At 40.4% G+C, this 13,103-nt stretch overlaps 1 protein-coding gene across 1 annotated transcript in view; it reads left to right on the top strand.

Moving 5' to 3' along the window:
- The window catches only part of ppp1r9bb (protein phosphatase 1, regulatory subunit 9Bb), a 58,049-nt gene that overhangs the window by 27,531 nt on the left and 17,415 nt on the right, over window positions 1-13,103 (top strand). Inside the window, exons 5-8 of the mRNA XM_033984907.2 lie at window positions 376-480; window positions 3,561-3,693; window positions 5,547-5,699; window positions 5,798-5,851. Coding sequence (XP_033840798.1) covers window positions 376-480; window positions 3,561-3,693; window positions 5,547-5,699; window positions 5,798-5,851 — 445 coding nt within the window. The remainder of the gene's footprint in view (window positions 1-375; window positions 481-3,560; window positions 3,694-5,546; window positions 5,700-5,797; window positions 5,852-13,103) is intronic.

The following is a 13,103-nucleotide window of genomic DNA, read 5'->3' on the forward strand; positions in this document are numbered from 1 at the left end:
GGGGTAGTAGTGGTATTTTTTTCTCTTGAATTTTTACTGAAGTCAGATAAAATTGGCCAGTAATTGAACAGTAGTGATAAGATAAGCTAAACCAATATTGTGTTTTCAAACGCTAATAAAAAAGATCCTTTTGTCCACTTTATAAAATTATATCAAAATGTCTCTTTGTATCCATTTGAATATAAATATGTTAAAAATCCTCTTTCATCTCAGCAAACTTTGAAATGCCTTATGTCATAATCCCCCTCCAATACTGTATGCTCACATAAGTCAGAACAGCTCCAGTAATGCCTAAAAAAAACATTCTTCAATAGCTTACCGTCTCCTCTCTCCTCCTCCTCTTTCCTCCTCCTCCTCCTCTCTCCTTATCTCCAGGATCCAGGTGAATGATCTGATTGTGGAGGTGGATGGGACCAGTCTGGTGGGAGTAACTCAGAACTTTGCAGCCTCCGTACTCAGGAACACCTCAGGAACCGTCAAGTGAGAACTGCTAAAAATACCTTTCTTTATTATTCTCAGAATGTCATTGGATTTCAACACCTTTTCACACTTACGTATACAATATCACACCTTGCAACTTGCTCAAGCTGCTCTGGATTACTTCTTTTAGGTTTGCTATAGCTGTGACAAAAGCGTGTTCATTCAAAATCTATGCAGCTATGCAGTGATTTTAGTAATATAAAGTCCACAAACAACAAAATATCCTTTCTCCTTGGGGTCTTGTATGTCAAATCTGCTAACCCTATAGTGTAGACATACAAACATGTTCTGAAATGCATGGGGTATTTGTTTAACACTTCATATTTCAGTTTTCAGTAAGTCCAAAATCCCTTCTCAAAGATTGTTTAAAAAAGATACAATTAGATATTTTTCAGAAGTGCTTTAGAACTAGTTTTAAGGTTCCAAACTAATCCACTACATAACTAATTCACTACATATATGGAGGTCAACAGTGAACGCCCACCACAAGATAAACCACAGAAATAAATTTTCAAGTCATTTTTCCAAAACACGTCTAAGTCTAAGTTCTAAGGATTGCTGGGAGCTAATCAGATTTTTTGTATTTAAAATCTGGTGCTGAAACTAAGTTAATAAAACATTTTGCATCATTTTAAGTGTGAATTGTGTTTTTAGAACTGAAAACTATTGTTTAATGGGTACTAGTTACCACATAACTGATTAGCCTCTATCCTGCCTTTAAACTCTTTATATTTTTGACAAGTTTATGGGAAAAATGAATGTAATAAGTAATTTCCAAGACAAAGATATCCTACTCTCTGAAACTAGCATTACGTCAGAGGAGGGATGATTCGTCTTAAAATTGCACTTCCTTTGACATTGCCATACACTTTGGTTGTGACCAAAACATGTGTTTATATGTCTTCGCCCACTCAAGACTGGTGTTTTTGATGTAGAGCCAAAGTCAGCACCACCACATCCTGCCAACTGTACATCAGATCATGGGAAACATTTGACATGACAAATTGTGTGCCTATGAAAACAAAACACATTTTTTTCCACATTTTTATTTAAAAAAATATTTAGGCCCAGATTTTAAGTAAACTGTAAGAATTTGTAATCAAACATAATATTTTTTAAGCATAACAGAACCAAATGTACAAACCTATACATTTTTCCTCAATGTTTGTATTGTTATTTTTTTTTAAAGGTGCACTATATAACATTTCTGGTATAGGATCCACCATCTGCTTTGCCTGATATGTTCCACAGTATGGCATTAAACTTATCTAATCTAGTATTCAAGGTAGACAAGCGGGTGATGCCAGTAGGCCAAGGGCAACCCCACTCACTGTAAGAATGCCCAGGATATTTTTGTTACAATAGAACACCCGTGACTGAAAAAAACGCAAGATAGATCAACTTAATGCCATACTGCAGAACAATCAGGTGGCAGACCCTCCTTCAGAAAAGTTACATTAGTGTTGTCAATTCTTCATTAGGCTATTGTGATATGTGTATGGTGGCTAATGATGATGCTAACTTCCACATTTAGCTAATTAGCACTAAACCTTCGTGTAATTTTTAGGTCTTATGAATATTAGACCAGTGAAACTATGACTTGGTGTACATAAATATAGGTTTATGTACACTTCAATATTTATTTCTTGTAGTACCATAAGTTTTGAGTTGTAGAGAGTCAAATAAATATGTAGATTATAGATGCTAACTAAGTACTTTAGAGTTTTACTGTATACTTTTTGAAAACACAGGGATTATCATATTTTAGGGTTATTATGTCAGTAATATAGACTCGTTTCAATATTATTCTTCATCGTGATACCACCTATTATTGTTTAGTTTTAACTAATGTTACAATTTCTTCACTAGGCTATTATGTGTATGGTGGCTAATGCTAACTTCCACATAGAAAATTATATTCAGCTAATTAGCATTGACCCTTAGTGCAATTTTTAGGTCTTATGAATATTAAACCAGTAAAAATATGACTAGGTGTACCTAAATATTAGTTTCATTCAAACATTTTGATGTATTTGAACGCCACATCGCCTTTGTTTTCTCTCAAACTCATTCATAATTCAGGGTATGATGTTTAGCACGCTTGCAGTTAAAGTTACTGTGGTGTGACTAGCAAAGATCACAGCTCTCCACACATTGAGCTCATGCATTATAAATCCGCTGCAGTGGATTTGAATGGCTTAAGAGCGTTGACCTATTCATAAAAATGTGTGGCAGACAACATAGACAGACACTCGAAGCAGGAAGTCTGTTAGCGGCCGTTTAATTAGCCAGTGGAGCTGCTAGAGAAATTGAAAGGTTGCAGTGGTTAGCTTAATAACAGTCTATGGCTAAAGCATGAGTTTCAGAAGCTTCTTCCCATTTACTGTTTATATCTTGCCAGTAATTAGACCGTTCCGCGAAGTAGAAAAGCTAAAGATGTTGAATGAAGGTCTTACAATGGGTTTGAGATTAGAGCTGTTTTTAATCTTTGAAGGGAAATGGCCCATAGAGACTGGCTTTTGTTCAGCTCTAAACAGGAAACAGCCATTTTGTGTCTATCTTCAAGGACCCAGCACATTTATTCATTAATACATGGATTTAAGATATGATTTTTTAAATTGTATGTTTACTAATTACTGAGGGGATTAATTATTAAAGACTTCTGGATTAAAATTTTGCCGATGGCGGTTTGCATGTTATAAAAAATTTGATTAGATTAGATTTGTAAATTGCATTATTAATGTTAAATAGTGCATGGTACTAATGGGAATACATTACACTGTAAAGGTTAATCATAGGATATTAGGTTATATCCCTTTATCTTCCCGTGTGTAATAGATAATGAATATAAAGTTGAAAGAACGAAAGTATGTAAAGAATAAGTTAAAAATTATACATATTCTAGTATAGCCTACTTACATCCACATCCATAGCACTCCATAAAAACCCACTCACACATTTTAAGACCTCAAGCATAACTGTGTATAAAACTAATGACTTGATCATATTTTACTGCCATTTGAGACTATAAAATCTTTAAATACCTCGTAATATTGAAATTGCTGACTGTCTCTTTCCAGGTTTGTGATTGGTCGGGAGAAGCCGGGGGAGCAGAGCGAAGTGGCCCAGCTGATCCAGCAGACTCTGGAGCAGGAACGCTGGCAGAGAGAGATGATGGAGCAGAGATATAATCAGTACATGGACGAACAAGAGGTCTGTGGTTTACTGCACCACACTTACTGTAATTGTGTTTACAGCATTCATACTATTTTTTATTCCCTTAACTATGGATCATGTGTCCACACCATAGACTGTATATATAAGTGGACATAGCTACCGGTAATCCGTTAGCCACCACGATCCAAATAGTGATCATGGGCACGCTTCCGGCTCCATCGGCTCCAATTCACTTTCTATTGAAAAACTATCAACCCCTCTCTTCATAACTGCTGCTGTCTCGCTCGTCATTTTGGTTTTAAAATGTTTGTATTAACCCGCTCTACATGATCCTGGGGTTTTTATTTCGCTATTGTGTCCATAAATCAAGATATGGAACTTGGGTCCAAATTTGCCCCTATAATTGCTAGCTACGATAGTCGTAATTTTGCTTAGTCCACTTTATACAGTCTATGGTCCACACTTGTGCCTTTAATAAAGCTCATATAAATAAATCCTATATGACAATAAAACATTATGACCACTGTTACGATAATTATTATATCGACTTATTGTTCAATATTTTTTGGAGGGACAATATTTATTTGATCATATTTGAGTTGTAGAGGTCAGTAATATATAATTATAACTAATTTCAATATTTTTTTTACCACGATACTGTCTGCTGTTTTTTTTATGAATATTACAAATTACATTATCTTATCTATTTTACCCATGAGGACAAAGGTTAAAGCTGCACTATGTAGCTTCTCTTGTGGAAGGTCAGCCGCCTGCTTCATATAGATGTTATTGCTTTGCCTAGAATGTCATACCATGGCATTAAACTTATCTATTCCCATGGAGACAAGGAGGTGAAGCTACCAGGCCAAGTTATAGGTAAGATCTGTGGAGACGTGGAGAGGTTAATGGTCATTTTAGCAATAAAAACAATAAAACCTGTAATTGAACAAATGCAAGATGGATAAGTTAATAGCCATACTGTGGACCATTCAAGGCAAATAAATAACTTCTCTGTAGAGTCAGTTAGGTGGTGTAACTCCCCGACCAGAAAAGTGACAGAGTATACCTTTAAATCCTAATACAATACTTTATATATCACAATCAATAACAGGCACCATGTTTGATATTCTGTTTACCTCTTTGTGGTAATTTTGATTTCCTGATTTTTGCAAATGTTTTTAAATTTGTGGCGCTGTATTTTTGTGCAGTTCACATTTTTCAAAGCACATAACTAGAGCATGTTACTATCCATTTCATAAGAATATTTATCTGAAGTCTTTCTATCTTAAGATGTTGCATTTACGCCAAGTGAGTCTATTAAAAACATCTAAGTATGTGGAGTATTTGAAGTCTGGCTTGAAAACGTGGCCTACTATAAATGGAATATTTTCTTTCCTCAAGTGCCATTTGGTTTTTTGAGTAGCACAAAATGAAATTTCCTTTTTTTTCTTCTTTTTTTTTGATAATTCCCACTCCCAGCCAGCTTGTACATAAACATAAACACAGAAACTGGAAAGAACATATTTTAGTCTATAGAAATGTTATCTCAATTGTAACATAACTTATAATTGATATAATCTATGTAAAATAAACAATTTATTTAAAAAACAACAATATTCTGCTTATACCATATTAGCAGTTAGCTTATCCAGGGGTAAATGTAGATGGTCTGGAGAAGCTGGCATTAGATGTGTGGATTGTATGGTCTTTAGCGCTATCTAGTGGTCAATGGTAGTAACAACATCACAAAATGAACCACAATAAACACATAAATACACTTTGTGCTTCTCGTAATAGATTTTTTGTGAGTAAATGTTAATTACTGATATATTTTAAACTAAGTAATTTCTTTTAATTTGAATAGTTTTTTTCTGACAATTTATCTTCAGGGTGGAGAATATGGCACAGATGAAGAAGAGGATGACGATGAAGAGGGAAGCCCGTCCTATCCCAGTGCAATCGAGGTGTTTGACTTAGCTGAAAATGAGGACATGTCCCCTCTGGAGACAGACCCTGAGAAACTGGCCCATAAGTACAAAGAGGTGAGCACAGATAAAGGACTCAATGTCTTGTGTAATTACATCATAGAGCGATCTAAGAAGTGGGTAACATTAAGAATAACTTTGTCACTTTTTCACAGCTCCAGATAAAACATGCCGTGACGCAGGCTGAGATCCAACAGCTCAAGAGGAAGGTAAGAGGATGTGTCGGTTTCTGTTCTGTTGTATGAAGAACAGGCGCAGAGGCTCGGGAATCGTTCTGTAGATTTTTATTGTACAGTCGGGTTAAAGGCAGCGTACAGCAAAATTCAAAGCAGAATCAAATGCAAAGTCTATGCAGAGTCAAATGCAGAGTCCAACAATTTCAGATTACACCAGTGTTTTAAATCATCCCAGAGTGGGTGTTACGTACCCTGTATGAAAGAAGCTATTGTGAAGTGCGAAATGTGACCTTGGCCAAAATGTAACATTATGTCTGAGTTTTCTGTGATAACAAGAAATTACACTGTTTTGTGGGAAACAGAACATTTTATAAGCACTGTAATATATTTGTATATTGTTCACAATTCCCCCTTTTGATCACATACACATGTGATCACTAAAAGAAAGGTGCCAGTCACTACCTTTCAACAAAAATAAAATAAACCACCCAGAAAATCATAAGTCTTAGCTAAAACATAAAGATATATATATAAAATATCAATATCAAGTGGATAATTTCAGAAAATGTTAGCAGAGCATCAAACCATAAAATATTGTATAAAATATGTGACTCTCAGATTAATAAAATGTGTATGACACTCGGACAGCATGGATGAAACAAAGAGCAGCTACTGAAGGAAACACCAAGAATAAAATTAAATTTAAACTGAGTCAGTTTTAAAGTCAGAGTCATCTGGTGAAACATTCGTTATCAGGGGTTCAGAGGCAGACAAATGCAAAAGCTGAGTGTGTGGTCGTTGTTCAGCTATAGCAGTAGTGATAAGTCGTTCAATAAGATTACAAAGGCAGGAGACAACACAACATTCAATTATAATAAGTACTGCAATGATGATCATGATAGTAGTGAAAAGAGAGGCAATGGTTCCTGTCCAGGGACCAACAATTCTGTAGAACCAGGCTGACCAAGAATTGTTGGGGATCCCTGAATTTTCAGATAATTCATACACAAATTTTTGGAGTTTAAGCAGAGCTTTTGTGACACTTCCATCTGGGGCAGTTACTGGGAATGTAAGTGCAACGCTCAGTACCAAACATAGAGCATACACCACCTTCTTTGGCTAATAACACATCTAAAGCTATACGGTTCTGCCAGGCCATCAGAGATGTGGGACCCAGTTGTTAAGTTATTCCTTCTAGAGCTTCAACAGTGAAGTTCAAAAATCTTTGTTGATTATAATATCAGTAATTTAGCCAGGGTACATTTTTATTAGATGTGACCCATGAAAACAAAATAGAGGCTAAACCTGCCAAAATCTCATCCTGGGCCTTATATTCATCTGGGACACAACAGGGTGTGTTTACAGCATTAAGATAAATGTCTTTATTGAATGAGCCTAAGGGTTTGTCTTTGGAAGGGAATAACAGAGATCTTTTCTGGATTTGGTGTAGTTTAATATCATATGGATTATCAGGTAGTTTAAAGTCATCAATAGTGGGAAATGCATCAGCAGGTATATGAGTAAATAGATAATAAGCATTGCCAGGGTGCATTTTCCAGTCCAGATCTTGGGTAGCATAGCATGTAAGCGTAGGTCTGCACAGAGACACCAGATAGCTGCTCTTGCCAGGGACTGATGAAATAAGTCAGCATAAGGTTCAGACATTAATGTTTTGTTACAATGCAAGTCAGTAAAGTCGCCAAATTGTTTGTCAGGGTTTGTATGTGTCCTGCTTTCAAAACAGGTGTATTTTGTGTGTCCAACAGCCCAGTTCAGTGGCACATCTTTAGAGGTGACAACTACAAACACTTTGTCTAAATGACAACACTCATCAGTGCTATCGAAAGTTTTGTATGTAAACAATTTGAGCATACATATCATGTCTGTATCATTGTTATAAGGGGCAGGTGCAGTAGTCAGTTGTGGCCTAGCTGAGGCACATGCAAAGCAATTCTTGTTAGTCATAGTTTTAGTAGTATATTGAACCCATTTTAACCATAGGTTTGCTCCAATGTCTGCACTTGTTTCTAGAGAGATTACCTGGGATAGTTCTTCAAAATACTTAACAATGCTGCCGTTTCGTGATGGTGGGCGTGAATGTACATATAATGAAAACTTTGCTGTAAGTTCTCCTACTGACTTAAGTAGCCATAGGATAAATGTACTATTGTCAGGAGCAGGAGATTTCAGTGTTAAAATGACTGCATTACAGTGTGGATTGAGCTTGGGGCTTCTTATAGTGAGACGTTTAGGTAAAGTAGGATTTCGTGGAAAGTCTGGCTTGTATTTATGGGTCCAGTCAGTAGTTGAGGCAATTGTAATCAAATATCCAGGTTTCATGTCTGATACCATAGAAATTTTTCTATTTGAGAGTTCACAAGGGTCAGTCGTGCAGGTCAGAAAGTCACATATGTCAAATTGTGCCGTACAGTCCTGTCCTTCTAAACAATCAATAGTGATTTTTTTTTCCTGTAGATTTTAAAACTGTTTCTCTTGGTGTCCTTTTCAGTGCTCTCCGTTTCATACATGTATTGTTGCGATCCTCTCCAGCCGGAGGGTGCATGTCACTTGTTATATTTGTCGAGTTGGTGGTTGATCCTGTTAGCTGTCCGAGGTCCTCTTTCATCTCACTATTGTGTAGATACCACCAAGCTAAAACAAGAAAAATAGAAATGATTAAGAAAAAATAAAGAAGTTCAGGTAATCATCAGATCATTTCATCCCCAGTCTCCTTTGTAAAAACATTTAGCTCTAATTGCTCACCTAGCTGTCATTGCTGAAAGTGTTCGGAACCAGTGATTGGAGCGTTCAAATGAATGCTTCACGTCGATTGGTTGAAGTATCACAACAACAGAACAAGACGAAAAAAAATCATCTTTCGCTCCACAAAGCACTTCCCTCTGCAAGATCGGCACAAACGCAGCAGTCTGGATTTGCGCTAAAACAGTCTCCGGTACGTTTGTCTGTGCCGCCATGTTTCATTTGGTTCGTTTTGGCGCTGGCTCTTTGTGATTGGTCAGGATGTGTCTTGTGCATCGTTTGATGTGGCTTAAACTGAGAAATATTTAGTGTAATATCATATTTTTATAATTGTGTAATGACTATTATTTAATTAAGATACATTTATTTCTTAAATAAAGTAAAACATGAAAACTGCAGTGTATTCTGGGCAATTTGCAGCACTCAAAGGCAACCCAGGATCTCCAGGTGCATCCTGGCTAAATGAGCCAAACGCAGGAGGACATGAGGAACATCATACTTGTGATTTGGAAAAGGCCTCTTATGGTGTCATGTGTCTCTCTTTAAGTTGTGGGGCTTAGACAATATGAACACGGACGGTGCACAGAAATCGAGAGTGCAGTAACTAAAAGTGAGCGGTGAAAATGTGAAAATGTGACAGAGCGAGCATGTGTCATGGACAGCCCAAACGTAAGTTTATTCTTTATTGCAGAATTTGTAATTTTAGAATCTCTTCAATCCTCACGTGGACCCCCCACCCGCAGGAGGATCCATAAGGGGCCAGTGCATGGAGATCTGGGCGGCAGTCGAAGGCGGGGGCCTTGACGACCGGAAACCCCTGACATGGAGACTAGCTCTGGGGACATGGAATGTCACCTCGTTGGGGGGAAGGGAGCCTGATCTTGTGCTGGAGGTTGAGCGTTACCGGCTAGATATAGTCGGCCTCACCTCCACGCACAGCACACCCAACTCCTTGAGAGGGGCTAGACTCTCCATTTCTCTGGCGTTGCCCGTGGGGAGCAGCGGCATGTTTGTTGTGGACTTGCTCATTGCCCCACAGCTCAGCTGCGACATGTTGGAGTTCACCCCGGTGAACGAAAGGGTCGTGTCCCTGCGCCTTTAGGTCGGGGGCAAGTCTCTCACTGTTGTGTCGGCCTATGGGTCTAACAGCAGTGCAGAGTACCCGGCCTTCTTGGAGTCCCTGGGAGGGGCACTAGACAGTGCACTGACCGGGGACTCCGTTGTTCTCCTGAAGTCCCCCAGGTGACACTTAGAGGGGCGTGATTAGGAAGAACGGCCTCCCTGATCTGAACCCGAGCGGTGTTCTGTTATTGGACTTCTGTGCTAGTCACAGTTTGTCCCTAATGAACATCGTGGTTGAGTACAAGGGTGTCCATCAGTGCACGTGGCAACAGGACATCCTAAGTCGGAGGCCGATGATCGACTTGTTGCTATCAACCAATCACCACCGGGTCATGAGTTGGATCTACTGGTGGAGGAGGAAGCCGGACAGACCTGGCAGGCCCAAGCATATCATGAGGGTCTGCTGAGAACGTCTGGCGGAGCCCTCTGTCAGAGGGGTCTTCAACTCACACCTCCAGCAGAGCTTCTCCCTGATTCCGGGGGAGGCTGGGGGCATGGACTCCGAGTAGGCCATGTTCTCCACCTCTATTGTCGATGCGGCTGCTCATAGCTGTGGTCATAAGGTCTGTGGTGCTTGTTACAGCAGCTACCCGCGACCCCGGTGGTGGACACCGGAAGTAAGGGATGCCATCAGGCTGAAGAAGGAGTCCTATCGAGCCTTGTTGGCTCATGGGACTCCTGAGGCAGCTGACGAGTACCGGGCCAAGCGTGCTGTGGCTCGTGCAGTCACGGAGGAAACAAATCGGGGTTGGGAGAAGTTCAGGGAGGCTATGGAGAACTATCGGACGGCCTCAAAGGCAAACCGTCTGACGCCTCAGGAGGTTGGTGAAGCACACTGTTTACAGTGTGGGCGAAGAGCTGCTAACCTCGACTGGGATGTTGTCAGGTGGTCAAAGGAATGCTTTAAGGATCTCCTCAATCCCACTGTCACGTCTTCCGAGGAGGAAGCAGAGACTGGGGACCCAGTGGCGGAATCATCCATCACCCTGCCTGAAGTCACCAAGGTGGTTGGCAAGCGCCTCAGCGGCAAGGCTCTGGGGGTGGACGGTGGTCCCTCTGTATAAGGCATACAATTTAATATCAGCGCACAACTGCCAAGTCTGAACTAAAAAAAAAAACAGCAGTATCACGTTGTGACATGGTACTATGTCAAAATAAAATGATGGTTTCACAAAATTATGTGATAGTTTCATGTTAAAACTGGATACAATATTATCATGAAATTATGTGATATGTAAAACAAGGAACTACAGTAGTGTTTGTGTGGTGAGACATGACTCTGAGGCTATGATACTCATGTTGACATTACGCAGTGTCAAAATGAGGCCGATTTCAGGTCCTTTGTCCCCTATAACTCATCCTCACGGGCCATGTGAAGGATAGTTCGGCAGTAATAAATGAAGACTTTTATGGACGTATCATAAGACATGGGATAAACACCCTGAGAGGCTCTAATCACTGTGTGTAAAAACAGCACATATGAAGTGACCATGAAAAACACATGTGACAAAGTCTAAATGTGACTGTGACAAACACTACATGGTGTAAAGTTAAAGATTTCTGTAACACATCCATGCACATCAGTCAGTGCCCGAGGGTTATAGACGATTTGAATGTGCATGTCTCACAGACATTTGCCATCTTGAATTAATCATGTATCAGATGTGATATGTCATGTAATCCTATGGAGACATCGAATGCTGCCACATTTTCATTTATTAAACTTTTTTAAAAAGCACAACCTAAAATCTGGGCAAAAAGGAATACAAAGGAACAGAGCATGTGACAGGGCCCTACAGGATGAACTGTTCACACTCTACAGGGCCCCACAGGATGAACTGTTCACACTCTACAGGGCCCCACAGGATGAACTGATCACACTCTACAGGCTCCAGACTCATGATCTGAGCTGGGTACACGGGTGTACCCAAGATTTTCATTTGGGTGCACCAGAACCCGTCTCTTATATAAACTGCTTCAACAATAAGGGATTAAATAAATAACTTGGTTAGTTACTTTTACCCAGATATACAATTCATACTTAATACCACACACATATTAAAGAAAAAGCTGACACGTATTTTCAATAGAAAATTCTTTATTAAGTAAAAGTAGAAAAATGTAAAAATATATATATATATTTAAAAAAATATAATTTAAATGTTAAAATTTTTTATTTAAATAAAAATATATAAAAAAAAATTTCATTAAGTAATATTAAAACAATAATTGATGATTGAATGAATAGAATGATTGAATATTACAAAATATTAGCTAAATAAATTATAAAAAATAATAATTTGGATTTAAATGCTTATTGTCCATAAAAAGCTGTCTAAAGGTCTACACAGAATGGACCTGGTTGCTGTTGCCGTCATGTCTTCTGAGGAGGAAGCAGAGACTGGGGACCCGGAGGCGGACTCGTCCATCACCCTGGCTGAAGTCACCGAGGCGGTTAGCAAGCTCCTCGGTGGCAAGGCTCTGGGGTGGACGAGATCCGTCCCGAGTACCTCAAGTCTCTGGATGTTGTGGGACTGTCTTGGCTGACACGTCTCTGCAACATCGCGTGGCGGTCGGGGACAGTACCACTGGAGTGGCAGACCGGGGTGGTGGTCCCTCTGTATAAGAAGGGGGACCGGAGGGTGTGTTCCAATTACAGGGGAATCACACTCCTCAGCCTTCCCGGTAAGGTCTATTCCAGGGTACTGGAGAGGAGAATCCGACCGATAGTCGAACCTCGGATTCAGGAGGATTCATTGCTGTGGGCCTGGTTGTTGTGAGCCTGGGTGTTCGGGGCCAGGTTGGACAGGACCTGGGTGTTGGGGGCCAGGTTGTACAGGACCTGGTTGTTGGGGGCCAGGTTGTACAGGACCTGGTTGTTGGGGGCCAGGTTGTACAGGACCTGGTTGTTGGGGGCCAGGTTGTACAGGACCTGGTTGCTGTGGGCCTGGTTGTACAGGACCTGGTTGTTGGGGGCCAGGTTGTACAGGACCTGGTTGTTGGGGGCCAGGTTGTACAGGACCTGGTTGTTGGGGGCCAGGTTATTCAGGACCTGGTTGCTGTGGGCCTGGTTGTTGGGGGCCAGGTTGTACAGGACCTGGGTGTTGGTGGCCAGGTCGTACAGGACCTGGTTGCTGGGGGCCTGGTTGCTGTGGGCCTGGTTGCTGTTGGCCTAGTTGAACAGGACCTCGTTGTTGGGGGCCAGGTTGGACAGGATCTGGTTGACGGGGGCCAGGTCGGACAGGACCTGGTTGCTGTTGGCCTGGTTGCTTTTGGCCGGGTTGCTGTTGGCCTGGTTGCTGTTGGCCTGGTTGCTTTTGGCCTGGTTGCTGTTGGCCTGGTTGCTTTTGGCCTGGTTGCTGTTGGCCTGGTTGCTTTTGGCCTGGTTGCTTTTGGCCTGGTT

The sequence above is a fragment of the Periophthalmus magnuspinnatus genome, chromosome 19 (assembly GCF_009829125.3).
Source record: "Periophthalmus magnuspinnatus isolate fPerMag1 chromosome 19, fPerMag1.2.pri, whole genome shotgun sequence".
Taxonomy (NCBI): domain Eukaryota; kingdom Metazoa; phylum Chordata; class Actinopteri; order Gobiiformes; family Gobiidae; genus Periophthalmus; species Periophthalmus magnuspinnatus.